This window comes from Ixodes scapularis, unplaced genomic scaffold, assembly GCF_016920785.2.
Source record: "Ixodes scapularis isolate PalLabHiFi unplaced genomic scaffold, ASM1692078v2 PGA_scaffold4__175_contigs__length_147842914, whole genome shotgun sequence".
NCBI lineage: Eukaryota > Metazoa > Arthropoda > Arachnida > Ixodida > Ixodidae > Ixodes > Ixodes scapularis.
Window position 1 is genome coordinate 12401374 of NW_024609879.1, and position 26482 is coordinate 12427855.

A 26482-nucleotide genomic window follows, 5' to 3' on the forward strand; every position below is an offset into this window, starting at 1 on the left:
GCGAGCAGTTCCGCCGTGCCCGCTGAGCAGGAGAATCGGGGGACCCTCACGAGAGCGCTTCCCGTTTCCGCCGCGGGAGGGCGAGCGTCGAGCTGGAGACTCGAATAGTCATAGCGAAAGTTTATAGAAGGGTTACCCGGTTTGCTTAACTCTGAACCCGCCTTATCTTAAAGGGGCTGTGCAACGACATTGGGTAGGAATATTTCTTGCTTTACACCAGCTTCCTGGCACTAGTGGGGCTTAAGAATACTTGAACGCAACACCACTGACCAAGAAGCGTCTTCGTGGCGGCGGAATTCAAAGGATGAAAGCGGAGTTTTTTTTTCAATCTCTCCTTCCAAAACCGCCTTTTGCTCCTTTGCGGTATTCGATGACGGAGCTGTGGGGACAATGGCAACAGTAGGAAGAGGCGCTGCGGTCGCCGTGGTGAGCGGACGCGTTTACTTCGGCTCCGTCTTCATCGAATAATTTCGCAGCGATTTCTACCTTGTGCCACCGAAACATTATCACCAACGGATTCGTGAAGTCGAGAGGAATCGACGGATACCCGATTTCGAGGTGAACCACCTTTTTTCACGATTTTATCGAACTTTTGTGCTCCGACCACGCCGCCGCCGAGCTGAGCCCAGGGTTGTTCGCCGATCGCTAGGCCTACTCGACACAGCAGCTGCGCTCCGCCGACGGGCGGGCGCCACGCATGCGGACTCTCTCCAACGACGCGGCACGCGACGACAATTTCGACCCAAGAATGAACGTGCAAGTGATGGGGGAAGATATTTCCCCCGAAGAAATCACCGCGGAATCCGGATGGAAGATCGCCGGAGAGCACCAGTCGAGACCCCGCCACCGCGCGACGGACTCGGCACCCGTAGTCGACGCAAGACCGAACAGGCCCGGCACCGACCGGAAAACTACGAAACTCAAGAACGTCAAGGGACAAATCATCAAGGCGGGCCGCATGCCCCTGCTACCGAAGGAAGAAACCAAGAATGTGGTGCGGCCGCAGTGCGGCCTCGACATCGCCAGAGTCGGCGCCCCGACGGTCACAGCCGCCATCTTCGCTGCCGCCGGAATAACGGGTGAGGACAGCATGGAAGACACGGTATGCCCGAACCCCCAGCAGAACATCGTTGTCATCAGTACATCGAAGCGAGCGAATGCGGACCGCTACACCAAGATAAGGCAGATCTACATCCAAGGCAAGCAGCACGAAGTCAACGCTTATGAGACGGCACCTCACAACACTAACAAGGGAGTGATCCGCGGTATCCCCGTCGAGGAGGGACCCCGAGAGTCGGACGAGAAGATCGTCAATCCGAGAAATCCACTAGCCCTGGCGGCCAAGCGCATCGGCAACACGACCACGGTGATCGTCGCGTTCGACGGACTCAAGGTGCCCAACTACGTTAGGTACGGCGCAACGCTTGTACCCTGCTTACTGTACCAAAGCAAATTGACGTCTGCTACCAGTGCGGTCGCCTCGGCCACCGAAAGGACGTCTGTCCAAACCCCACCAACCGCATCTGCCGGGGCTGTGGCCTCTCTAACCCGGACCCGGACCACCAGTGTACGCTCAAGTGTAGCCTCTGCGGCGGAGCTCACCTGACCGCCGACAAGGTTTGCCGAGCGAGATACAAGACCCCGTACACGGTGCGCAAGAGACAATGGGAACGCCAGAAAGCCAACGGCCAGCTGTCGCAGCAAGACTTCCCGCCCCTCCGCCAGGGTTCGGCCAAGCACCGGTCGCCCTCACGTGACCGGTCCCTTTCCCACAGCGGGAGTAGGAAGCACAGCAGCGCTGCCTCGCGGTCGGGCTAAAAGACACCGCCTCCCGAAGACAAGGTGAGCTGGGCGGGCACCGTCTGGGGCGCCGCGCGGGAGGGGACCGGTAAGGCACCTAAAGTCCCAGAGCAAACTCAGGCTATTGATCACGGCGTCGTAGAAGCGCTGAGGAAAGAGAACGCGGCTATGCGCGAACTGGTACAAAAAATAAAGCGCGATCCAAACCAACGCTTCTTTTTGCGCCTGTAGGTCGTGCGGCTGCGGATGTGACGCATTTCGTGGCGTTTTTGCTGTTTCCGGGCGCGCTTTCTGAGTCAGAACCGTGTGCTTTGGTTTGGACGGGCGAAACTTCGGGCAAGCGCGCACGCAGGCACGAGCGCACAAGCAAAGTGCAACTACGACAGACTGGCCGGCCAGACGGCGAGAGAAAGAGAGAGAGAGAGAGATCGCGCTGTCATGTTGGAAGAGAATAAAAGGGGGGGGGGGAGGAGAGGGCAGCCAGACGGCGAGAAACGCGGAGCCGGAACTAGCTTGTCCTCCACCGATTGGCCGGGAGACAGGAGCGCCCTACTACGTCACCGCGCGTTTTTGTGCGCGTGGAGAAAGAAGTTGAAATTATCCAACTTTCTTGTGCGCGCCCGGAAGGAGCGAAGAAGCGGCGCGACGTCACGAAAATACGTCACATCCGCAGCCGCACGACCTACAGGCGCAAAAAGAAGCGTTGGTGTGGATCGCGCTTAATGCAGGAAATGCGCGAGCTCCGACGCGAACGCGCCGCGGCGGACCAACCGAAAGAGAACGAACAGCCCCCGGCACCTGCCAACGCACCAATTGCGGACGCACCGGCCCCGAAGAAACGGGCCATAGAGCCACAACAGAAGGGAGGCCCAGAGGGCCAGGTACAGGCGGAGTTTAGGGACATCAAGAGCATGCTCTGCAGCATGCAGAGCTCCATCGAAACCCTACGCGCAACGGTTGCCGAACTAGCAAACAGGACAACCTACCTGGAGAGAAACGTGCAGATAATCATGAGCCATCCTGTCTTCGCGCAAAACAGACAAGCACCTCTGAACAACAGCCAGGGACCGAGCGGCCACCAAGGGCAGCCGGACAACTTCTCACCCGAATCAACATGGCCAGCGGTAATTCAGGGATAATTATATGGCAGTGGAACTGCCGCGGCTTCGCCAGCAAGAAGGCAGGCTGCAACAACACATCAGGCACGCAGCACGCAAACCAGACGTGATTTTCCTCCAAGAAACGCTCACGGAAGCTCCCACCCTAATGGGCTATAGGGAACACGTCTACACGATAGAGGGAAGGGGACTATGCACGCTCGTCAGGAAGGGTCTTACATTCGTCGACCACGAACTCGGCGGCGTTCAAGTAGAACACTCGTTCGTGGAACTCATACCGACCAAACACAGGAAGCAGAGCATATTCGTTCTAAATGTGTACAGCAACCCGTCCAATCGCCGCCAGAGGTTCCTGGCGCTGCTCCAGAAGGCACTCAAGACCGCCGGGTCCCAGACGCTGATCGTGGGGGGCGACTTTAACGCGGCAGAGGCAGCGTGGGGTTACGGTTACAGCACGGCCAAGGGGAGAAACCTCGCACAAGACACGCAGGAGCTAGACTTCGCGCTCATCACAGACCCGGCGCACCCGACGAGACTGGGCAACTCGGCCACCAGGGACACGATCCCGGATCTGACGTTCGTCAGAAACGCGGGGACGGCGAACGTCACGTGGAACAATACGACGGTCGACCTGGGCAGCGACCACGCGATCATTGAGATACACGTCCCAACACCGGACAAAATGCAAGGCAGCAAGCGCACCTTTACGTGGACGGATTGGGAGGACTTTAGAAAGGAACGCGACCGACAACAACTAAACAAAGCAGAAGAGATCACGGACATCAAAGCGTGGTCCCGAGAGTTAGTCGAGGACGCCAAAGCGTCGACCAAGACGATCGAGACCGCCGTCGACACCGACAAGATGAACAGCCGCCTGGCGCACTTCATAGAGGCGAAGAATTCGATCCTGGCCAGATGGACGAAACAGAGACTCAACCGGAGACTCAGGAAAAAGGTTGCGGAGCTCAACCGCAGCATCGAGGAGCACTGCTGCACGCTCAACTGCCAGCAGTGGGATGAGATGTGCAACGCGGTGGACGGCCAACTACACAATGGCAAAGCGTGGAGCCTACTAAAGCATCTGCTGGACGCAATAAACACCAAGTCTCATCAGAGGGACCGTCTCGCACGCCTGATACACAAGGAGATCGGGGAACGCGGGAAAGATGCAATGGCTGCCCGCCTGCGAGCGAAATACCTGCCAGGGACCCCGACCGCGCAGCACGGCCCGTACAAGGGCGAGCCCAATGAAGAATTAGACAGAGACTTCAGCGTGGAAGAGATCAGAACAGCACTGCACGAACTCAACAGCGGGTCGGCACCGGGCCCCGACGGGGTGTCGAACCGCGCCCGGAAGAATCTCGATGACCGCTCGGTGGAACAGCTGACAGACTACATCAACGCCTGCTGGCGGCAAGGCAGCCTCCCGCGCCAGTGGAAGTCCGCGAAGATGATCTTAATACCAAAACCCGGCAAACCACCGAGCCTCGACAACTCCGCCCCATATCGCTGACATCGTTCGTCGGTAAAGTCATGGAGCACGCACTGCTCAATCGTTGGCAAGTGTACCTGGAACAGAAAGGGATCTAACCACCGTCCCTCATAGGCTTCCGCCAACACCTTGGCACGCAAGACGCCATGTTGCAATTAAAACACCAAGTGCTGGATAACAGGACCAGGGGAACCAGGGCGATTCTCGGACTCGACCTAGAAAGTGCTTTCGACAAGGTCGCTCACTCAACGATCCTGCGACAAATTTCACAACGAAACCTCGGCCTGCGCACTTACAACTACGTGATAGACTTCCTGACGGACAGGCGCGCCGTGCTAGTGGCGGGAGATCTCCAGCTGGAAGAGCAAACGCTGGGCAGCACCGGCACCCCACAGGGCTCGGTCATCTCACCCACACTCTTCAACCTGGTCATGATCGGGGTGACGGAGAAACTGCAAGACATCGAAGACGTCCGGCACACCATATACGCTGACGACATCACAATCTGGGTACACAGAGGCAGCGACGGTCACATCGAGTCCACGCTGCAGTCAGCAATTGACGCGATAGAGGCACATCTTCAAGGCACGGGCCCGCGGTGCTCGCCCAATAAGTCAGAACTCCTTCTCTACCGCCCGCACAACGGGGCAAACTTAAAGCCCGAAGAAACTGTGAGGAAATCAGTCTACGCACGAGCGATGGCGCGACCATCCCGACAGTCCCGAAGATCAGAGTCCTCGGCATGATAATCGAAGCCACGGGCCACAGCGGTGGAACCATCACCAGACTAGTACACAAGACGTCCAACGCCCCGAGACTCCTCAAGAGAATCACCAACAGAAGGAGCGGAATGCGGGAGGAGAACCTCGCGCGACTCATCCACTCTTTCGTCGTCTGCCATATCGCTTACGTTGCGGCCTTTCACAACTGGTACAGAAAAGAAGAAGGCAAGATCAACGTCCTCATACGCAGGCTTTACAAGATAGCCTTGGGCCTGCCGGAATCCACAGGCACGGAACGCCTGTTCCAGCTGGGCATCCACAACACACTGAGCGAAATCGCAGAGGCACAGCGCACCTCGCAACTGGAAAGGTTGTCCGGTACGAACGCTGGACGCCGCATCCTCGAGAACCTCGGCACCAGATACCACACACAGCAGGGCCACAAAGTCACTATCCCAGACGCGATCCGGCAGACAATAGGAGTCGATCCAATCCCCAGAAACGTTCACCCGGAGTACAACCGAGGCAGAAGAGAGGCCCGAGCCAAGGCTCTCCTCAATGCCCACAGCAACAATGTGGGTACGCGATTCGTGGACGCCGCCGAGTACGAGAGAGGCTCCCGATTTGCCGTGACGGTCGTCGATTCAGACGGGGATACAAAGATATCAGCAAGCGTGGCATGCGAACGCGCCGAGGAAGCGGAGGAAATAGCAGTCGCCCTCGCCCTTTCGAACCCGGCGTCCAAAACAGTCCTCTGTTACTCGAGACAAGTGATCAGGAACTTCGCCAAAGGACGGATATCGCTACGAGCAGCCCGAATCATAGGCCAACGTCAAGTCCACCGAGAACCAGAACCCCCAACCTGACTCCTGTGGTTCCCCGCACACGTGGGGGAAGTCTCCGAGGAGCATCGTAACGGCAACGAACGGCACACGCCAAGGCGCGCGAGCTAACAAACCGCGCCGGGGACGGTCGTCCGTGGTACAGCAGCAAGGACCGTATGACGAGCTACAACGAAATCACCAAGGCCTTCCGCCTGGCCCGACGGACACTTCCTCCGCCCAGTGACAAGCTGGACAGGGCACAATCGGTCGCACTCAGACAACTGCAGACGCGCACGTACCCTAACCCGGCACAGTATCACAGAATGTTTCCCGAAATATACACGACGAACACGTGTGAGGTCTGTCGCAAAGAGGTAGCAACTTTAACCCACATGCTCTGGGACTGTACCAAGCACCCGCACGGTGCTAACTCCCGAACCCTCCCGCCGCGGCTGTCCGCTGCACTGTGCAGCCCCAGCCTCGACGATCAACTCTGGGCCGTCCAGCAGGCCTGTGAGGCGGTGAAGCGGCAGGACTTCGACGCCCCTAAACGGGCGAAGAGGACCAGCGGCAACGCCCCCAAGCGGGTGACTTAGGCCCGGTCAGCGAAAGCTCTGCAGGCACTCAAAAAAGTTTTTACCAAACCAAAAATGGCAACAGTACGATCCCCGGGAATGCGCCATCGAGCTTGGCGGTGACAATATTCAAATGCTGCTCACACAGTGGACGCGAAGAGTGCGTACGCATTCGATTTGGGATTGTGACAATCGATGCCTCGACATGCATTCGGGTAGTGGCCCGTGTCCAATCGCTGCAGCGACGACAATAGCCGAGCCATAAGAATGTCCGGAACTTAGCGCGTGTCCTGTGCTTTTCCAGCCCCAGCGCGTGGCTATGATCAACATTGGCGGCATATAAACGGCTCCACATCACGTGGCCGCTTGTTCTGCCTGCGAGTTGAGGGGGTGAACGGTGCTCGTTTTTCTCCAATTTTTTTCTGGAACTTCTATTCCGTGGGGTGAAAAACGAACGCGTGTTTTATTGGTCATTAACGTCAGGGATTCGTTTTAAGAGGTATTTGCGCAAAGCGCCAAAGTTTTTGCATCGCACCTTTAATGTCGCACTCGCTACAGTTTCAGGCCGAGCTTTTAGACTGCTCTGATAATAGTCGGTGTTACACGGTCCCGCGTTTCCGCTAACTTTGATCATGATGGCAGATTTTGAAGCATTCTAATTTAGACGAGACAGAATAATGCAATGCATTTTCACGGTAAAACATCGCGTTGTAGCGTGAGTATTTAAATGCGAAAAATATATTTTTTTTAAATATTACGTTGAATTTGCGAAAGTTATTATCTTTAGGCATGTTTTAATCGCCATCCTTAGCGTTATTTATAAAATAGAGAAACACTTTATCTCTAAATGTTATATACTTATAAAACTAATATATGAAAAAAGTGAACAGGAAAGCTTAAAGACGTTACGAGATAACAGCTCACCAATATTAGTAAAACAGTAAAAGCAGGCAAATATCTGCCATTATAAGCGCAATATTTTATACTAAAACATAATTCATTGTTTCAATAAAAAAACAACCTAAAATAAAAACTAGGCGATATTGTGTAAAACATTTCGGCTTATTAAATCAAAATGTTTTATTGCACGTTGAAGTTGAGCAAAGTTTACATTCAGACAGGTGTGAAGCGCTGTAAATATTATTTTTATAAAATAAAGCACCAAAGCATATACAAATGATACACCATTATATGTATTGTATAAGGAGAAAGTTCGAATGCCATATCTTAAAAATCAAAACGGTATTATTAGTCACAAATATAAAGAAAAATATCAGAATTACAAGGATCTTGCATTTTTGAAGCGCGATTAATAGTTTCTACAATCCTGTGTAAGAATATTCGTGGGTATTAGCACAATGAACACCTTCCGCAATAAAATAGTGGACCTTTTTTATTTGCGTATTGTTGATCTTTTAATGCTTCAGATACTGCAATGTTTGACGGCACGTCAAAGCTTGCAGAAAATTACAGAACGCCGAAAGAGGGTTTCCACTTTGACGCAGCCTTGATTTCTTTTTCTTGAGCTCTTTGTAATATCAGTTTCTTCATACATTGAAAATTAACAACTAAAACTATAAAGAAATAAAATTTCAACGGTACACGTTTGCATGACCTTACTTAGACAGACCAAAGTGCTACGCATTTTACAAAACTCTCTTTTGTTTTAGCATAAAAATCAATATTTCATTTCACAAGCTTCATGACTAAAACAGCAATGCTCGACTGTCATCAAGGTTTCACACCAGTATTATATTTCGACACTGTAAAGGAAAGCTACAAGGATACGCTAACATACAGACTTTTCAGAAACTTTATTTGAAACTAAGTATTGAACATCGCACTACAAGAATATTATTGTTAAAGAAGCCAAACATTATAGTTGTTAACGAACTGTACAAGTATGCATAGGAGTTTTTTTTTTCATTGCTGTATATGGTCGACGCTTAACAAGAGATGGGTACAGTGGAAACAACTGGGGATCAGTTGCCTGTACTTTTAAATTGTAAACAACGTGTTCAGTATTTGCAGCAAATGATAGAAAGATTTAACGGGAAGCAATGTGCTTCGAAAAATATATTCTTGTCCCTGTTTTCGTATTTCAGCCGGTACCCGAATGAAAATTTTTTTATATGTCTGTCCCTAATGCAGCCTAATATGTCTCTCCATTCTGAACTGGCAATTTCTGTGGTACATTTAGTAAGAAATATAATTCTGTAAAGTTCATAAACAAACTGTGGTAAGGTGTGAAAATCGGCAAGTGGGTGCATAATCAAAGAAATAATAAGATCGCAACAATGATTACAGTGAGAAGCAGAAATCATTGTTTTAGGTCTGTGTCATCTGCACGTCCATGAGTTTCTTTTTTTTTTATTTATCTCTTCATAAATTAAACGTTCCTATCTGGCTGGATTTGCATGCATAACAGAAACAGAAAACTCGGCCTCAACTGGGCGCGCGAACATATGTATAACTGACAACACACGTAAATATTAAGGGTTGTCCAACACTGCGTTTAAAATAAAAAAATAACCTGTTAATTACGGACTTTTTTGTTTTACGGTTGTTAAAAACAATTCAATATAAATATGTTTGAAAATTCCCAGTATTCCAGAATTTATCAATGTCGGCGTCGTCGAACACTCTATACTCTAGTATTAATGCGGATATCGGTGCAATATACATGTTGCTTGTTAAAACGTCGGCAACACTGTGAAGACCGTTTTATGGCGTTAAATATTTTGATGCGAGCATTAGTTAGTGTGCATCCACCATATAGGCCCCGTCTGAGATTTGTTCCGTTACACTGTCGTTTCGAGGGTCCCTATTGTGATTAGGTTTGTTGATTGACCAGGCACTCTGGTAGTGAGATAAAAACTCTTTGATATGAACTACATCCGAGGTTCATAATTGCAAATATGCATTTTTCTTTCGTGAAAAAAACTTACGATTATTTCAGTTGCAACTCCGTCATTGCTGTCAGTAAAAACGAGTGAGTCTGCCAGTACAGATAGTTTTTCCAAACTAAGAGTCAGACCCTCTTTAATGTGCAATAATTTTGTTCCGTTGATTCCTCTTGCCTCGAGCAACTTTGGATATACGACGTCTTCAGGAAAAGGCGCTGCAAATTCAAAACAGTGCGTGGAGGTTACTCAACATTCCGTACTCACTGATTTGTAAGGTCCTGTGCTTTCTGCGTTGATTTTTATACAAAGTCTGGGTATTTTTATGAAACTTGTTTTCAGTAATTTTTTTAAATTTTCGGTGTAGCAAAAATGTTTTTGTTTAACAGGGCTCGTATAGCATAATCCAGAGAACGGGAATGGCATTTAACAAAATCTAGAGAGCATGCGCATAATCCGAAAACTTGGTAGACATACCCGTAGGCGAAAAGACAAAAACTGAGATAAAACATGATTACCAATGTAGTCTCGAGGACAATTTAGTTTGGGTGGAGTTTTGTGTAAACACAAAATATAACCAAGATACAAATTTTCTTCGCATGTAGCTGGGAGTTTCTTATTCTGGTACGTTAGGTTTTCCAGGACTAACAAATAAGAGGACGGATCGGCGGTTACTTTTCATGGTTCATTGGTGTGCAACAAAACACGAAACCATAGTTATTAACATAATGTGGATAAAACAGCCCAGAAAGACAAAGATTAGAAGGAAGGATCAACCAAGGCGGGACAGGCGCTGCCTCGCAACTAAAGGTTTTATTGCAGAAAACAAAAAGTATTACGTAAGGCTATCTACACATGCTCCAAACTTTCTGCCTCATCACATAAGGCACCGGTCATTCACGTGACACGTGCTCCCCCCCCCCTTTTGTTTTCATTGTTAAAATCAAAAACATCATCTCTTTCATAGATAGCGTCACCGAGGGCTCGCTGATCCACTCCACCCCGCTTTCCGCTATGTAAAAAGCCTCTATCAGCTCCCTCGTCACCTTGTCTTTCTGCCGATCTAAAAGCGTGGTGTCCTCGAAGGACGGCTTGCACAAACAGCTCCTACAGTGCACCGCCAAATGCCGTCCGACCGTGGCTCTCAGTGAATAGTTGTGCTCCCTGAGCTTATCATTTAAGCACCTCCCCATCTGACCAATATACTGTACACTTTACCACACGAGAGGGGGACCTTGTATACCACTCCGAAAACACAGCTCACAATCGGCTTTGCTTGTTTTTTGTACACTTGCTTTAAGGCAGCCCCTTCTACGTTGTTCCTTACCCTCGAACATATCTGGATCCTTTTCTGAGGGGAGGAAAACACCACTGGGACGTTGTACCGACTTCCTATTTTTTTTTTTAAATTTTGAGAGACATTGTGCCGGTATGAGACGACGACAGTCCTTGGCCCGTCCACCACTTTTTTAGGAGGAGAGGATTCTTTTACCTTTTTAACAAGGGTGCCGGCAGCATCACGCAACAAAGCACGCGGAAACCCAGCGTATCTTAGCCTATTCAACTGTGCCAAAATCGTCTGGTGCAACGTTTGGACACAGGACTTGTTTAGGGCCGCGTCGAAGCACAAAATCGTAATTCCCCTTTTCATGAACTTTGAGTAGGCTGACCTGTAGTCTAAGATGGCATTTTTTGACCGAGGACTGTACGCCCAGCAGATAAGACTGCCACCGAAGGAAAGGGAAAGGTCCAAAAACTACAGGACCCCCTCCTTGGGGATTTCCGACGTGAAACTGATGCCCCCACCACCCCTCAGAAGTTGAGCCAGATATGTTCGAGGGTAAGGGCCAAGGTAGAAAGGCTGTCATAAAGCAAGTGTACAAAAAAACAGGCAAAGCCGATTGTGAGCTGTACTTCCGGAGTGGTATGCAAGGTTTCCCTTGCGTTCGGTAAAGTGCGTATTGGACAAACGGAGAGGTGCTTAGATGATAGGCTCAGGGAGCACAACTATTCACTGAGAACCACAGTTGGAGGGCATTTGGCGGAGCACTGTAAGAGCTATTTGTGCAATCCGTCCTTCGAAAAGACCACGCTTGTAGATAGGCACAAAGACAAGCTTACGAGCGAGGTGTTAGAGGCTTTTTACATAGCGCAAAGCGAGCGCAGTGCATCAGCGAGCCGTCCGTGACGCTGTCTGTAAAACAGGTGTTGTTTTCGTTTCACCAATGAAAGAAAAAAAAATAACGGTGGGGAGCACGTGGCACGTGGACGACCGACGCCATTTGTTATGAGGCAGAAATGTTGGCGCATCTGTAAAATGCTGCCTTACGTGTTTACTTTTTTATATTTTCGGTAATAAAACATTTAGTTGCAAGTCAGTGCCTGTTTACTCTTTGTTGTTCCTCCTAATTTTTGTAATTCTGCACTGTTTTACCTACATTATGTTTAGCCTACACAAACTAGCCCAGCTTTCAACTTTGGTACATATTTATTATTAGTTTCCATATGTAAATGATGATTTCGGCTGCGGTGGGTCAACGAAAGTAAGGGTGTTGTGTAGCTTTTAAACTGGAGACTTTCCCAGCTTAAGCATACAAAACATATGTAAAAAAATAACAAGCGTACTTCAAGCAGGCACAAATGCTTGAATCTAACCCCAATAATAAAACACTACTCCTTTATTAATACAAGGATTTTAATTTGGTGGTTTCACTTGATTGTATAAGAACAAAATGAGAAGATAATACGTAGAATTACAAGAGTCAAGCTTAAAAGAATGTTTTAATCTTTAAGCCTACTGTGTTTTTCAACATTTAAACACCTATAGCCCATAATTCATCAGTATAATGTTATAATGCAACTTGCTTCGCGAGTAGCATGCATGATAGTGCAAAGGTAGGAATGACGAAGCAGCTTATACGAATTAAGCATTAGTATAATTCGCGCTACTAAATTATTTTATATAGCAAATATTTTTGTGCATGCCCTCCACCATGTCATGTTAAAAACTCTTTGCCTCTTTTAAGTGTCATAAAAAATGGTCTAGTCCTAAAAAAGAAAACAAAATCGGGGTGCTTCGGTACGGTAACATTTAATCAATAAACTGTCAATGATTTCGTAGTGCGATTAAGACACGTCGAAGTAGGATAGTTCAAGCAAACAAGTATGAGAAAACATGATGCCGTAATTTCTTAATTATTACAAAATGTTGTTACACATTTCCTGCAACCAGATTTGTGTGTAGTTTTTGAGAAATTAACTAAGTGGAATGACCCGTGGTAGAAAAATTAGTACTCATGGGTTTGAAATTATACAGTGTGCACGCAATGCGCGTTATATCTTTCTGGCGTGCCTTAAAGGGTCCCTGCAATACTATTTAAGCGTGTACCTTTTTTTGTTCAGTATTTTAGATAAAAAAAGAAACAAATGCAGTTTATAAAGTACAGAAACAAAAAATGACTCGTCAACATACCCGCCACCACGTGGTAGAAAAGGCGGGACATACTGAAAAAAATGTAGTGGGATCAGCCACCGATGAGCGGCGACCGTAGAAAGGTCCCGGATGTACGCCAAGGCGCTGCGGTAATATGGGCTGGAGGATCCGACCAATTCCAAGCGTTCCGAAAAACTTCCGCGAGCAGGTTTGGATTGCGGTTTGGCCGTTTAACGGTTTGGCTGTGCGAAGTGGCTAACGTTCTGAACTCATTTTTACCCTATGTTTTTTGTTATTTGTGGCCAATGAGTGTCATACCGAATTAATCTTTAGTCACGCAGAAAATGCAATGCGAGCCGTCCTGGCCGCCTGCTTCATCAAGCCTATGAAGGACATGCTGTAGTGGCGCCCTCTCGAGCCATCGACATAGAGTGCGGCAGCCGTGTGCGGTCGCTGAGCTCCTATCCCTCCTCTAGTTTACGGCCACTCAAGCCAGGACCATTTACATGATGAAGGAGGTTAATTTTTGCTTGTTTTTGTAATATTAATTTGCCTATAACTTTAGAAATAAAGCGAACTTTGAAAAATGTTTAATTAAGTTACAACATTCAGAGCGCCCAGGTTCGGTGCAAATAAAGACCAGTCAAAAAGTCGTTGCAGGGCACTCTTAAGCGAGAAGCACTTTTTGACCCTGAGTGGGGACCCCTCGCATATTTTAGAATTCTTGATTACTTTAACGCAAGGATTACTTAATCTCTAGGATTCCGTGTTTGCGGAGTTTATTTTTCGTCGAATTCGGAGCGTGTTTTTCAGAGTTAATTTTTTCTGGAAATTCGAAGTTTATAGAAGTTTATTTTGTTTCGTTCTAAAATCTTCAATATTCGGAGCCTACTTTTGCAGTGTTTTTTTTTTTATAAAAACAAAAAGAATAATATCCGGGTGTATACGTATGCTAGACAAGGAAAAATAAAACGCGCTTATATCAAATAATATTTCTTCAGCTGGGTTTGGCGCTGGTGCCATTGCCATTGGGATACTAATTAACTTGTCCCACGGCAAACGTTGCGCACGTATGTGGCTTGGAAAAACGCCGACACCTTAAAAATAATCTCTTGGAGGAAGTCGCTGGGGAACACGTGTTCTACCCTTCCTATCCCATGCTACCCCGCGGCCGCACAAGGTGGAGTGAGAAAGGATAAAATAGGGAAGCTTCAACTGCCCCTCTTCCAAATTTATGCAAACTCTAGGATCCATATATAGCTTTAGCTGTTACAAGAACGCCACCTCTCTTCCTCTTAAGGCACAAATAGTATGGCCCAAACTGAAAACCAATACAGGGGCTTTGGTTGTGACCCGGATGCACAATGACATGTCGTTCTGAACCTTGACGAGATAATTGGTAAGACCCCTTTTTGTCAATGAACCGAGATTCGGAAGATAACTCTGGTAGCACTTTCCCGGGGACCATCGACCATTTGCGTTGATAAAACTTAATTATAAAATACCGTCTTTATTTAGTTTATTGGAAAAGGGGGGGGGGGGAGGGCATTGGCACATTGAAATTTGGAGTTTATCGGATAAATCCGAAATGAATAAACTTTTACTGGCGGGTGTTTTTCGGAGTTTTTCGGATTTATCCGAAAACACGGAGCCCTATACTTTGTCTGATCCTACGATGGACTAAAGGCCGCCAGGTCCAATCGCGTTCCGCGCTAAAATATGACATTCTTAGCATTGATTAGCGGTGGACGAATAATGCTCCGAACCCTAACACGCTGCATCATTTCTATAGGTTCGACACTGCAAACAGCCTGTACGTCGTGACTTTTTTGCAATGTAACATTGTTGAGTCACTCATTGCTGTTCAATTCGAACCACTGTCCGCCCATTCCCATCAGTGATCCGAGACGTGGGCCCTGATACGTGCATCAAAGCACAATACCACGCAATTTCTAAGTGGCTTGTGATTGGATCTGGTGATTCGTAGCTTTCGCCTTTAGTCCATCATAGGGTGCGACGAAGTATAGTTGTCACCTTACTTCGTCCTCCAGTTTACAATAGAAAGCGCTCTGACTCAACGCAACTTATACTTTCTTCTCTTACATTTAGAGTCGATATTCGATGAGATACACATGAATCCTCCTATGGTAAAGTTAGATGATAAAGCGTAGGACACATAATTTGATTCTATATTACACAGCGTCTACCGCTTTGTATATGTTTATCATTACAATAGCAATATACTGAGACTACAAGCACTACATCAATAAAACAAAGCGGAAAAGATAGAACAGCAGAATAGAGGCACATAGAATACACAATCACTGTGTGTTGAATGTGTGTGTGTTCTACCTGACCTAGTGATCTGCCCTGCACGTGTGTCTTTATAGCCTTTGTCTGTTTTTAGTTTCTTACTATTTTTGGAAATATTCGCGATGTGAATGTATTTTTCTTCGTATATTCATTTTCTTTTTTGTTTTTAATATGAGCGTCGTTTTTCGTTTCCTCTCATAGAGCGCTGGTCGGTTGTACAGGTCTTTATCTTGTTGTCCAGTTTTTTTTATAAGCTTTTTTTTTTATCACGTCTTGTCAATACCAATGTGCCCAACTCAGGACATTGCTCGAAGCACTGAGCGCACTCTTCTCAATGTAACGACTTGTTGTCTAGTTTATGCAAAAATCTAATTATATATTTTCGTGCAATAGCGCGAGGACTCGCACTTTTTTTGTTATTCGAGGCTTTGTGGCGTTGAGTGATCGTCAGCAAATGAGATGCCGGAAAAGAGAGAGCAGAGCTTGGCCAGGAAAAGAAAATAAACATGGGTTGGTCCTCATGAAATGAAGTGCTGAGTGAAGGAGTGAAGTTCGTCCCAACTTAGTCAGCGAAATGTGGCCCTCATAAAAATTTTTTTTTTTAAATGCTGTCACATTTCGGTGTATTAAAAGCGAAGCAGCGCAAAAGCTGCGGGTTTTTATGTTTCAGGATAATTTTGTTGCGCATCCCATACAGAAATATCAGGTCATGTCGTCATCCAACCGCTCACAGTCAGCGTGACATTTTATATTTTGTAGACCTGGAGTTCATTCACGAACTGAGGCAAATAGGATTGCTCGGGTTCTCTTTAAACAGAAACAAAATTGGGTATCAGAAATATTGATCAACAACGGTATACTCCTGAATAAAGCTAAAAGCTGAGCTAATTGGTACTCGTTATACACCTTTTCCGCGTAGTCGTCGCCACCTTGCGTGTTGCAGCGACAGCCGCGCCGTCTGGCGTACGGTTGTTGTGCGCCCATTTTGGTATGCGGAGAGCAGCGTTGTTCCTAGCTCCCGCGTTGTCCCCATTGACCCCGTGCATCGTATCTTCATTGTTTTCCCTTTAGTGAGTTCTTAATTTGTTTGTTATTGAAACTGTGAATTATTCTTGTGTTCTGGCGTGTTTATTCGCCTTCATGGCGCCCGTTGTTGCGCCAACAGCGCCGAGAGGTTCGTCGCCAGCGTCGCCGGTAATCGAAATCGGAGGCATGTTCACTTTTCCTGAGGACGTTTACCAGTGTTTACTCTTCGCGTGTTGTTGCTTGTGAAGAATGACAGCCTTCTGCGAATGACTAACGGAGGGTTTCTATGCACGAGCGAGGGCGACCCTGGGCATAGAAGTATCATCATTTAATCGTAGAAATACTTACAATGGGAGTTGGCGACGCGGGCCGAACGGTTTATTGTTATGGTGCACCGTCGAGGTATGATCGCTAGTTACCAGGACATTTCTACTTCGTATGACGCCCAGATGCGGCGGAACTATTCAGGAGATGGGGGTGAAAGGGGGGGGGGGGGGGAGGACGTCGACGATTTTGCGCCCTCTTTTTGTATTGTTTCTATTAACGTATTTTATCGGCCGTCGCTACCGAGCAACACACAAAATTATACTGCACATCCTCGTAGGAATAAACGAAATGAAAAACAAAACTTGAGTAGCCAATAACAATCATTACACCCGCGGTCTTACATTTACACCACAAGCTGCAAAATTCGTTCTACATTTGACTTGTCGAGGCCTATTACTGCACTTGTAGATGTCCGTTTCTATACTGCCTATTTGCTTTTTTTATGTGCTGATATTTCATCGCTTCCCTGCTGATATCAGCGGGGAAGCGATGCAAAGTGTATACGTTACTGCCGCATTCGCTTTGCGACTTCTTGTGTTCGGTGCACAATTTGTCCCGCGCTACCTTCCGTTTTCGGAAATTGCTGCTGCAGCCAACGACTGCGCAGTGGCAGCCCGATGGCCAAATATGCGCGGACATGATACATCGACGTATTAACCCACCTTATTACAACCCACTTCGCTGTCAAGGGCTTTAAAACCCATTTAACGCGCACCAATTCAGCATCTTGCCAGCCGGCTAGGCCTGCTCCCACATACCGGAAGTGTTAGAACCGGAAGAACTATTCCCACTGTGCGCCGAGTCGCCGAGTCGAGGCTACGCACGTTACGCGCTGGGTCGAGGTTAGACGGAAAAGGTGTATACATGGTGAACCGAAACAGCTCAAAAGACAAGGACAAAAGAGGAACATAGAAAACAGGAAACGCGCTGACTCGCATCTACTCGTTATTTTACTTATCGAAACGATAGAAGAAAACACTCAACGCACACAGACAATTAGAGAAAAGAAAAAAAGAAAACAAGCAGCGCATCACACATTCACAAGCACAAGTTTCACCCATGATAGTTGGTCACTGCGGCACGCGCTGGCCCTTGATTATCATTTTCAAGAACTCCAGCTTGTTCCTAGACAACACCAGTGAAGCTAAGCTTATACGCATTTCTATCCCACTGTGGACATGAAATGCTTAAAGTAATTAGCGTGTCATATTGTCCTTGTGTCCTTTAATGGTTCGAACAGGCGGTCTTTACAGTGAACCGACAGGTGGCCTCCCACAGTAACTCAAAATAAAGACCTTTGATAAAGGTGCCAACCCCTGTTGATGTAACGTGCAAGGCACGTGCTACGATGGGGGCTCCGCCATCATTCTCTTCTAAGGGCCACTCATTTCAGTGCTACGCCGCCGTTTGTTTCCAAGGGCGTGCGAGACACGGGTTTCGTACACTGGCACATTCGACGCTACTTGTAAAGCAAACGCAGACATTGATGGGCTTTAGCTCCCAGACAATACCTCTGTTTTCGTAGCCTATCGTTCAGGCTACGTCCCATCTGCTCAACGTAAATGCGGCCACAGGAGAGTGGTAATTTATACAGTACTTCCATAGCACATGGAACCATCGGATTAACGAGCTTCTCACAGCACTCGTTCCCCGCTATTTTCTTTACCATTCGCCTTAACTCTTAAACAAACCTTACTTCTTTTTTTTCTTTTCTTTTTGCGGGGCAGAAACAAAATTTCATGGGTTCCCAGCGGCTGCATATATTTTCTTTTAAGTGTGTGAGATTCTGTGTAAATAGGGGATTGAAGGTAAACTTTGTCCCAGCGGCCGCATACACCTTGTTTGAAGTGTGTGAGATCCTGTGTAAATAGGGGATGGAAGGTAAACTTTAGGGCAGCGTTCTGCCTGGTTAGAAATAGTCACTAGATGAAAACAGGAACTCTGACGAAAAGTTTAATAAACAGTAAACCGACGTATCAAGACCATTTCGGTCCTTTTTCACGGGGAAGTGACGGAAAGAACCGTCACTCACCCGTGAACGAGAGACCAAACTCTTTTCGAAACGCTGGATTACTGTTTAATTAACTTTTGCTTAAAGTCTTTTTCAGAGGGATGACGACTGGTCACTTCCTTTCTACAACAACTAATGTTTTAGTCGTTTTGAAATTTCCGTATTTTTTTCTGCCCCTCAAGGTTTGTGGCAGCACCTGCCCGTGGCGCGTTTTAAACCCTGCCGAACTTGATTCGTAAATTACGACGGAGCTTGGCGAAAGTCGACATAAGCGCGCTACGTCTTTTCCTTTCAATCGTCGGTGAATGCATGCGGCGAGGTTGGCGATGTCGCCGGGCCGGCCAAATCGTCCAGTGGGATCAGTTCAGATGCGTCGGTTGTTTACGCGGGATTGTGACGCCTCAAACAGTCCTGCCTCACCTGGATTAGGAGTGTGGAGAAGGGACAAATCGAAAGCACCGATATCGATCCTCAGCTTAAGAACGACAAAATGTAAAGGCGTCAAGTTTGTTTCGGCGATCTATGCGATTAGCAATTAAGGGGGGTTTTCGTAGGTAATGACGGTGATGCATCGTTGGTGATGCATCGGAATGAAAAAAAACAGCGCAAACCAAACGACAGACCAGTAGAAGAGTATACAGACAGTCAAGGCGTTATATTTTTCCACAGGTCCGTCGTTTTCTTTGCGCTGTTTGTTCATTCCGATGCATCACCAACTAGCCCAGATTTCTACGCTTCTAGAGTTCAGAATGATACTAGTAAATGCGGTGAACAACAAAGAAAAGATAATACTGCTCGCAAATCTAGATTCGGTAATTACAATGAGCGTTTCATAGAGGTTCTATGTAGTGCAATTGTAGTTATTACATATGACGCGCAGAGATTAGTTTTGAACATATGATAATTCCGAAGTCAGGTATTCTATGACAAGTTCCCAGTCGGCTGCTGCGCAATCAAATCAATCACCAGTGACTTATACAGAAGAAGTAGAAGGGATGATGCTTAGAATGTCGCATTACTTGTTTTTAGTTTATTGCGGTTTTTCACAGGAATAACATTGCGCTCAGCTCACCAAGTACACAAAGGGGAATTATTCTGCACTTCGTCTCGATATTTCATTTGTGCGAGCGGAATGGAAATTCTGTGATCGATGCGACGATGTGTTGGCGACGCATTATTTGACGATTTTATCGGGACGCGGCTCGACCAAGTGAAGATTAAAATCGGTTTCCTCAAAGCCTCTTATATCTTGCCGCGGAGTTTAAAAAGGCAGGAAACCTTTTTGTGCACAGCTGAAACACACCACACACTTGCCGGAAAACTCCATCACATTTGACTCGTAACACAAGAGTCATTTGGGCAAACTTCTGCCTACATGACTCATGCGTTACCAGTCAAAGGTGATGCACTTTCTAGGCAAGACGAAAGACACATTAGGAAATGACTCGCGCCCCGTTCGAATAGACAGACATAAACAGCGTTTCTTCGGTAATGAATGTTTTCAGCTATACACAAGGCTGCTGGATGGTCCTACATGTGGGTGACGACTTCTCAGAAGTAAAAGCAAAAAATACAACAAATGACGTCTGCAAATTTAAAGGCGAAAGCCTTATATGTCCCATTACTCGAAGAGGGGTCGGCGTTGTGCCCGAAAGATAGCCATAAAAATACATCATCAAGCACGCGCCGCTCAAGGTCCAAAGTGGACGCGCCTCAGAAATAAAACAAAGAGAAGCGCAGCAACGCACATGCTTCATCCCGGAAGCCATGACGTCGGCGGGAGCGCCGCGCCTACGCAGTGGTGGAGCGTGACGTCACCGCCGGAGCGCCGTGTGCAAAACGAATACGTGGCGCTCTGCTTGTAGGAATGCGCTGCGTGTAGGAATGCTTTCGCATTCCTAGGCGTAAGCAGCATAAGTGTCTGCGATATGTTCTTTAATCCGCCTTTGTCAACGTGTATGGCCGAAAACATATTCACCGGTTCATATATTCATCCGAACTGTGTATACAGAGCCTTTATTATGAATACCGACATTTTTTACAGCGAAGCTGTATACCTCTACCCGCCAAGGAAATTTTCGTGTCGTTGGCGTTGTAAGCAAGAAAACTCCCGGCGAACAATTGAAGGCAATACAGAATATCTGCTTTGAAATGAGGCATACAGCACAAAGCTCAGTATCCGTTTCAATAAGGAAAACCACAAAACAGGCATCAAAACCACATGATGGATGATAAGGCGCGTGTCAAGAATAGGAACACCCTCCCACGCGTTCGGGTAAAAACTAGGTTTGCAGCTGCTTCGAAAGGGGTTGACGTCATTCGAAGCCCTCGAGTGAAGTGCAAGTCAATCGCAAAATGAATGATAACGGCGTATGCGAACAATGCGAAGCACGTGCCTTCTTCCCGCGTGTGTTGACCGGTAAAGATTACGGTTGAGTAAGGTGCTTCGAGTGGAAAAGTACCCAAAAGTATTGAAATCACGTAGTGACGTCACCATGCTTTCAAATATAAAAGGGAGACCGGTCTTAACAAAGAATATCTCTGCAGTGAGAAGCGAAAATCTCAGTGTGTATCGCCCTGATCATAAAGTAGTTTTGAATATCGTTCTGAAGTAATAAAGCGTGTGGTTAAGTACATTTAACTTGTCTCTGGTTTCACTCTGTGTAGAGCCATGTGTGTGAATATTTAGTGACATCGCAATGGGTAATCGTCGCCAATGTCGTTTACATCTTCTCTGTCCAACCACCTACAAAGCGTGGATTGGAGCCACATTTTGTTTTTCACTGGCAGCCGAGTAGGCTAGGGTCCTATGAAATTTAAAAGCACCAGCAGTTAACGTTGTGCTAAAAAAAATATGGGGCCGTGTTTTTACCGTCAAAACCGAAACAGAAATTAAAAAAAAAAATATATTCCGCTCAAAATTCATGGGGTAAGGAAGGGAATACGGTTAACGTAATCTAATAAGGCCATGCATTTGGAATCTGACTTTATGAATTCACTGGGCTACGTGAGTCGATGGTTAGAAATTCGATTACGTTAGGGATATGAGAAAACTATAGTTTAGATGCTAAGATAGTTTGCACTTGCAGATTATATGGGTGTTCTGGTTATATTTTTTCAATGTATGCGTACTCTAGTTACAATCTTTAACCAGTAGCTTTTTCTTTGAATAAAAGCGAGATGCAGCAATATTCCATTGTTCGCGGTATTATTTCTTCAATTAGGGGAAGACTGCATCCTAACTTATCATGACAGCGAAACGCACAATGGACAGTGGCTTCTCGTCTAGAACTGCATATGCGGTGGCCGTTTATTTTTCCCTGTGCCTCAACACAGCCATTTTTTTTCCTCACTCGCTCCACAATCGCACGAAGAGATAGAGGTACTAACATTTAAGGGGCGAAATCGCCTTAGTTCCCAAGATGCTAAAAAAACACCATGACTTTCAGGCAGGGGAATTTTTACACGCAGGCTGTTTTTCAAGCGATTAGCCCAGCAATTTTCCGATATCTTCTAAATAAATACCAAAAACTTTAAGCAATTAAAGATATCCTTAAAAGTAATGTTGACGGATTACTCACTTTAAAGAAAACAGACTCAACGAGCGGTCACCAAGCTTCCGATACTTTAAATGAAACAAAATAACCGTCTTAAACCTTGACTTCGCTTGGCATCGAAACGAAATATTGATAGTTTATAACAAACGAATTTGAAACAAATTAATGACAAAAATACAAATTATTCGATTTTCAGATCGAATGAATCATAAAACACACGTAGAATTATAAGAGGAAAAACGTTTTTGCAAGAACTGTTTGCTCAGAGAGTTTTAGAAAGAAATGTCAATCTTATTTACTACATATCCACTTGTTTAAATATGATACCACTCACCACAATCGACGTTTAAGTAAATAATTGCGCAAAGGAACGCCAGCCGATAAAGTTTAAGCATAATGAGCAATGTCTGTAATACAAGAACCACACAATGAAATTATACATAAGCAAAAGGTTGAAGTATATCTACTGAGCTTACACTCCCTTTATTTTAATGATTCGGTCATTGACTGCGAAAGCACAAGCAACCTTTCAAAAAGAAACTGCTACATGCCGCTTCGGTTAATGTACTTACCTCAAGATACAATGATTCTGCAACTTTACAACGTGTAATATGACGTAAAAGATAACTCACTAAACTAACGATAACTCACTAAAAACTAAACTTTCCTCAAACAAATTTTTATCACAATTATAAGGGGCAGTTAGAAAATGTTGAGTATTAATCGCACCTAAATCTAAAGAGCAAACTTAATGGATCAAGTTTACTTCGACGTTTTGTTTTTTTGTCAAGACAGTGGTTTTATGACTAAAGTTAAAGCAGCATCCAAAGAAAGAATTAAAGAAAAGTTTTCTGCCAACTACTTCGGTTAAATATAAACTTTTCTCTTAACACCTCGGTGAAGGCTACACACTTGGGCCCATAAAAACAGGCGCTGTCAACGAGCTTCGCAGACTGTGAAACTGTTGACCACAAACGCCGTCAGCCATGCTCATTGCCATTTGATACCATAGCAGAAAATACGATCTCGCTATATTTATGAAAAAAAAAACAATTTCTCTATTTATACATATTGTTTCTAATGCAAAGCAAAAAGTCAAATGAAAGAGTACCGGTGCACAGAGAAACAATTTTACCACGAACATTTTAGACGTCAATTTGCTCTCCAACCAAGGATAGCCGAGAAATAAAGTGTAGCTAGGTACGGTCCTAGCGGGACCTAGAGGTGTCTGCCTCCACTTAAATTACGTCTAACTGTGTAAGTATTTAGCGAAAACAAATTAGTTTCCGCGGGAAAAATTCCAGAAAAAGTACGTTTCCCAAATCGCCGTTTAAGGAACAATTTTTGTTTTAATATCAGTGTCCCTTTAAGGTTAATAACATTATTAACACAAACAGGTAGGCTTCACTTTGTTCTTTATCTCCCCAAGTCTGTTTTACCAAGTCTATCAAGTTTGCTCATACATAATAACATGCTTTCAAATGTGATTGTAAAGTTTTGATATTAGTTTTGCAATACATTCGATACCTAGGCAAAGGGGTAAGGAATACCGAGCTTTCACAAGCTCGGTATTCCTTAAGCTCGAGACAAATCGCGTCAACACAGAAGGCGAACGATGAGCAAAAACATCGCTCACCCGGTTCTAAAGAGTACAGCGAGCAGGGCAAGAGTGGGGAAACAAGTTGAGAATAATATTTATTAAAACAGCGGCCAATGTGGTGGATAGGAAATTCAATTTTCTAATAAGAAACCCGTGATGGGGTCTAACAATATTTATTTTGAGGTGAGCCTTACCTGTTTCTGGAAGCTCCTCGGAAACGAAATCCTCAAGCACGTCGTCTTGTGAATGAACGAGGCTCGCCGAAGGGGGGAATCGTCTCATATATACAACTCAGTCTAACCAAGAACAACGCAAAGCTACTTCCGGAAAGACAAAGAAATCAAATGGGTAGAGAGTTGAGTCAAGAGCAACGTACGAACACCTTTGGAGAAAGCATGTGTTTTATGGTTTAATTGTTATTACCACGGCGATTCCGTAAGACAGTCTTAACCAAAAAAGTCAAAAGTTATCTTACAAGGGTCAACGTACAGGCATGGCGAAGGGCTGGCGGCGAGTGAATAAAAATAAAAAAGACTAAAATATTAAAATTTCCGTGAATAAGAAAAAAACACCATTTGGATGAACAGTCGGTGCTTTGAATTGATACATGTGCGTTGTCTCAAATTACTACGTGATTCTTGCGTAGTTCACGAGTTTGTATGGCTACGCGCCGATCAATGTCATTTTAAAACATAAGTCGTCTTATTCGACCTTTGAAAAACAGAACATAAGTCGACGTGATGATAATCTACGAAGAACTCATGTACTAGGCACGAGCTTGCTGAACGTTACTGGTCAACATCATTTCGCAAGACCTTTTGTAAGCAGTGCAATAGGATTTAATTCGAGAACATGAACAGTATTTCCATGGTTTGAAGTAGTTGTCTAACGGAGAGGTTACATAATAGAAAACGGACTTTTTTGACTGCGATGGATTGGGGAAGCAGAGAAGCTTAGTTGCAAAAGATGATTTATGAACGGTTGGAAAGTAGACCAGTCTTTCAGTTTATTGATGTTAGGCTGCACTGTAAAAATTGCTTCCCAAAATTCACGTCATGAAACAAGCAAGGTAGCACCGTAGTGAAAGAAAATACACATGCTGGGATTATATATTCAGTCATTATTATAAAATATCAAAGAACATGATAGCATTCACATGTGCTCATCTTTTTTAAGTTTTTGGTTTTTTAATACTAATAATAATATTAATGATATAAATTTAATATTCATAATAATATTAGCCTGTTGCAAAACGCTAGCGGAAACAAAAAGGTAGCCTATACACTTTTATCACGATCCATGATATATTATTAACGTCATAGATGCAAATATTACGGTTCCTTCATCTTGCCGTCGTGCTTAAGAGAGTCGCCATACATGCAGCCATTGAACTTCCACTTAAGTGCCATCACACTTACATTCGTCAACACGGAGTTATATTTCACTAACGTGCCATCATCAGTTCGCCACTGCAAATAAGCGACCCCTATGTTTAGAACGGAGCGCCGATATGATTTGGCCGGCTTCCTTTAGCACTACTGTAACCTTGCGTAAGACGTTTTCGGTGACATTCCACCGAGGTTATTTTTTATGTTTGAAACTTGCTTCAAGTTCTGAAATTTTTGCGTATCATGTAGTTCGGTCCACGTAAATCCTACCTCCTCCGTGCATCGATTAACCACCGTGTAGCAGCCTAACATCAGCCACATCGAGGTTATTCGCAAGGGTGAACTCTAAACAGCGTCATTGAGTATGTTGCGTCCGCGGAACACCCTGCAGAAACTTTAGTCTGGTGACTGCTGCCCCGCCGCCCACCAAAACTCGGCTGCCTCGGTGACGGTGCCAGATCTGACCAAAGCGGTAGCGAGTCTCACCTCCTTTTCATTTAGTATTTTGCTTTTCTTTCTCACCTATGGTAGCACTCCTCTCAATGCTAACAATGAAGGAGCTCAAAATTTTTGAAGTTAGAACATTAGAAGTTATAAACCGTGCCGATAAACGAGGCTTCAGAAAAAAAAACAAAAAAAAAACTGATTTCGTGACGCGTACGCCAAATACCTGCCGGATATCAAGCGATGGTGCCAAACTGGACATTCAAGTGATATTGGATCCGAATTTCGGCGGGTAGTGGCACAATACTGCCAAGTACCTTAGGATGGCTTCGGAACGGAAAGGATGACATGTTGCCATCGTGTTTTGAACGCTTATCAAATTTAAGGTTGTCCTGGAGCGCGTGAAAGGGCACATCACAGAAATGCTAAACTTCGGCAGGCCTTTGGGCTTCCGTTGGCACTTTTAGAACATATTTGGTGATCCTGAGGCAAATAAAAAAGCCAAACTTTGGCATGTCCGGAACTCTAGATGACTATTTACTTTGGCAGTCATGGCTAAAGTACGGCAATTGCTTCGGCACTCATGTCGCGGACCAGAGAAAAGCCAAACTTTGGCATGTTCGAAATCCCCGAATTGCGCGTTACTGTTCCGGTTATGGCTCAAGTAGGGCACGTTCTTCGGAACTCCTGTAGGTGACAAGAGGAAAGCCAAACTTTAGCGCGCCTTATAATCGGTTACAAGTCAAGAAGGTAGTGGCAAATGCACCTCAAAGCGAATCTTTTTTTCCTCCACTACCAAACACGTTTCATCGTTTCTCTGACGTCACGACCTGGGACAACCAATCTTTTTCTTGCAAATAAATAGTTCCAATATGAATGTCGGACAGCTTTTCCACGACTCCAGCATCTTGCAGCACTAATTAACGTACGTCACGCAGTAACGATACAC

General features: G+C 45.7%; 1 protein-coding gene across 1 annotated transcript in view; it reads right to left on the reverse strand.

Annotated features, from left to right (window-relative positions):
• LOC115310331 (disintegrin and metalloproteinase domain-containing protein 17-like) overlaps window positions 1-22496 on the reverse strand; it is a 260003-nt gene extending 237507 nt beyond the window's left edge. The window contains exons 1-2 of the mRNA XM_040210410.1: window positions 22436-22496; window positions 9480-9652 (exon numbers count right to left, since the gene is read on the reverse strand). Coding sequence (XP_040066344.1) covers window positions 9480-9652; window positions 22436-22496 — 234 coding nt within the window. The remainder of the gene's footprint in view (window positions 1-9479; window positions 9653-22435) is intronic.
• Window positions 22497-26482: the final 3986 nt, after the last annotated feature.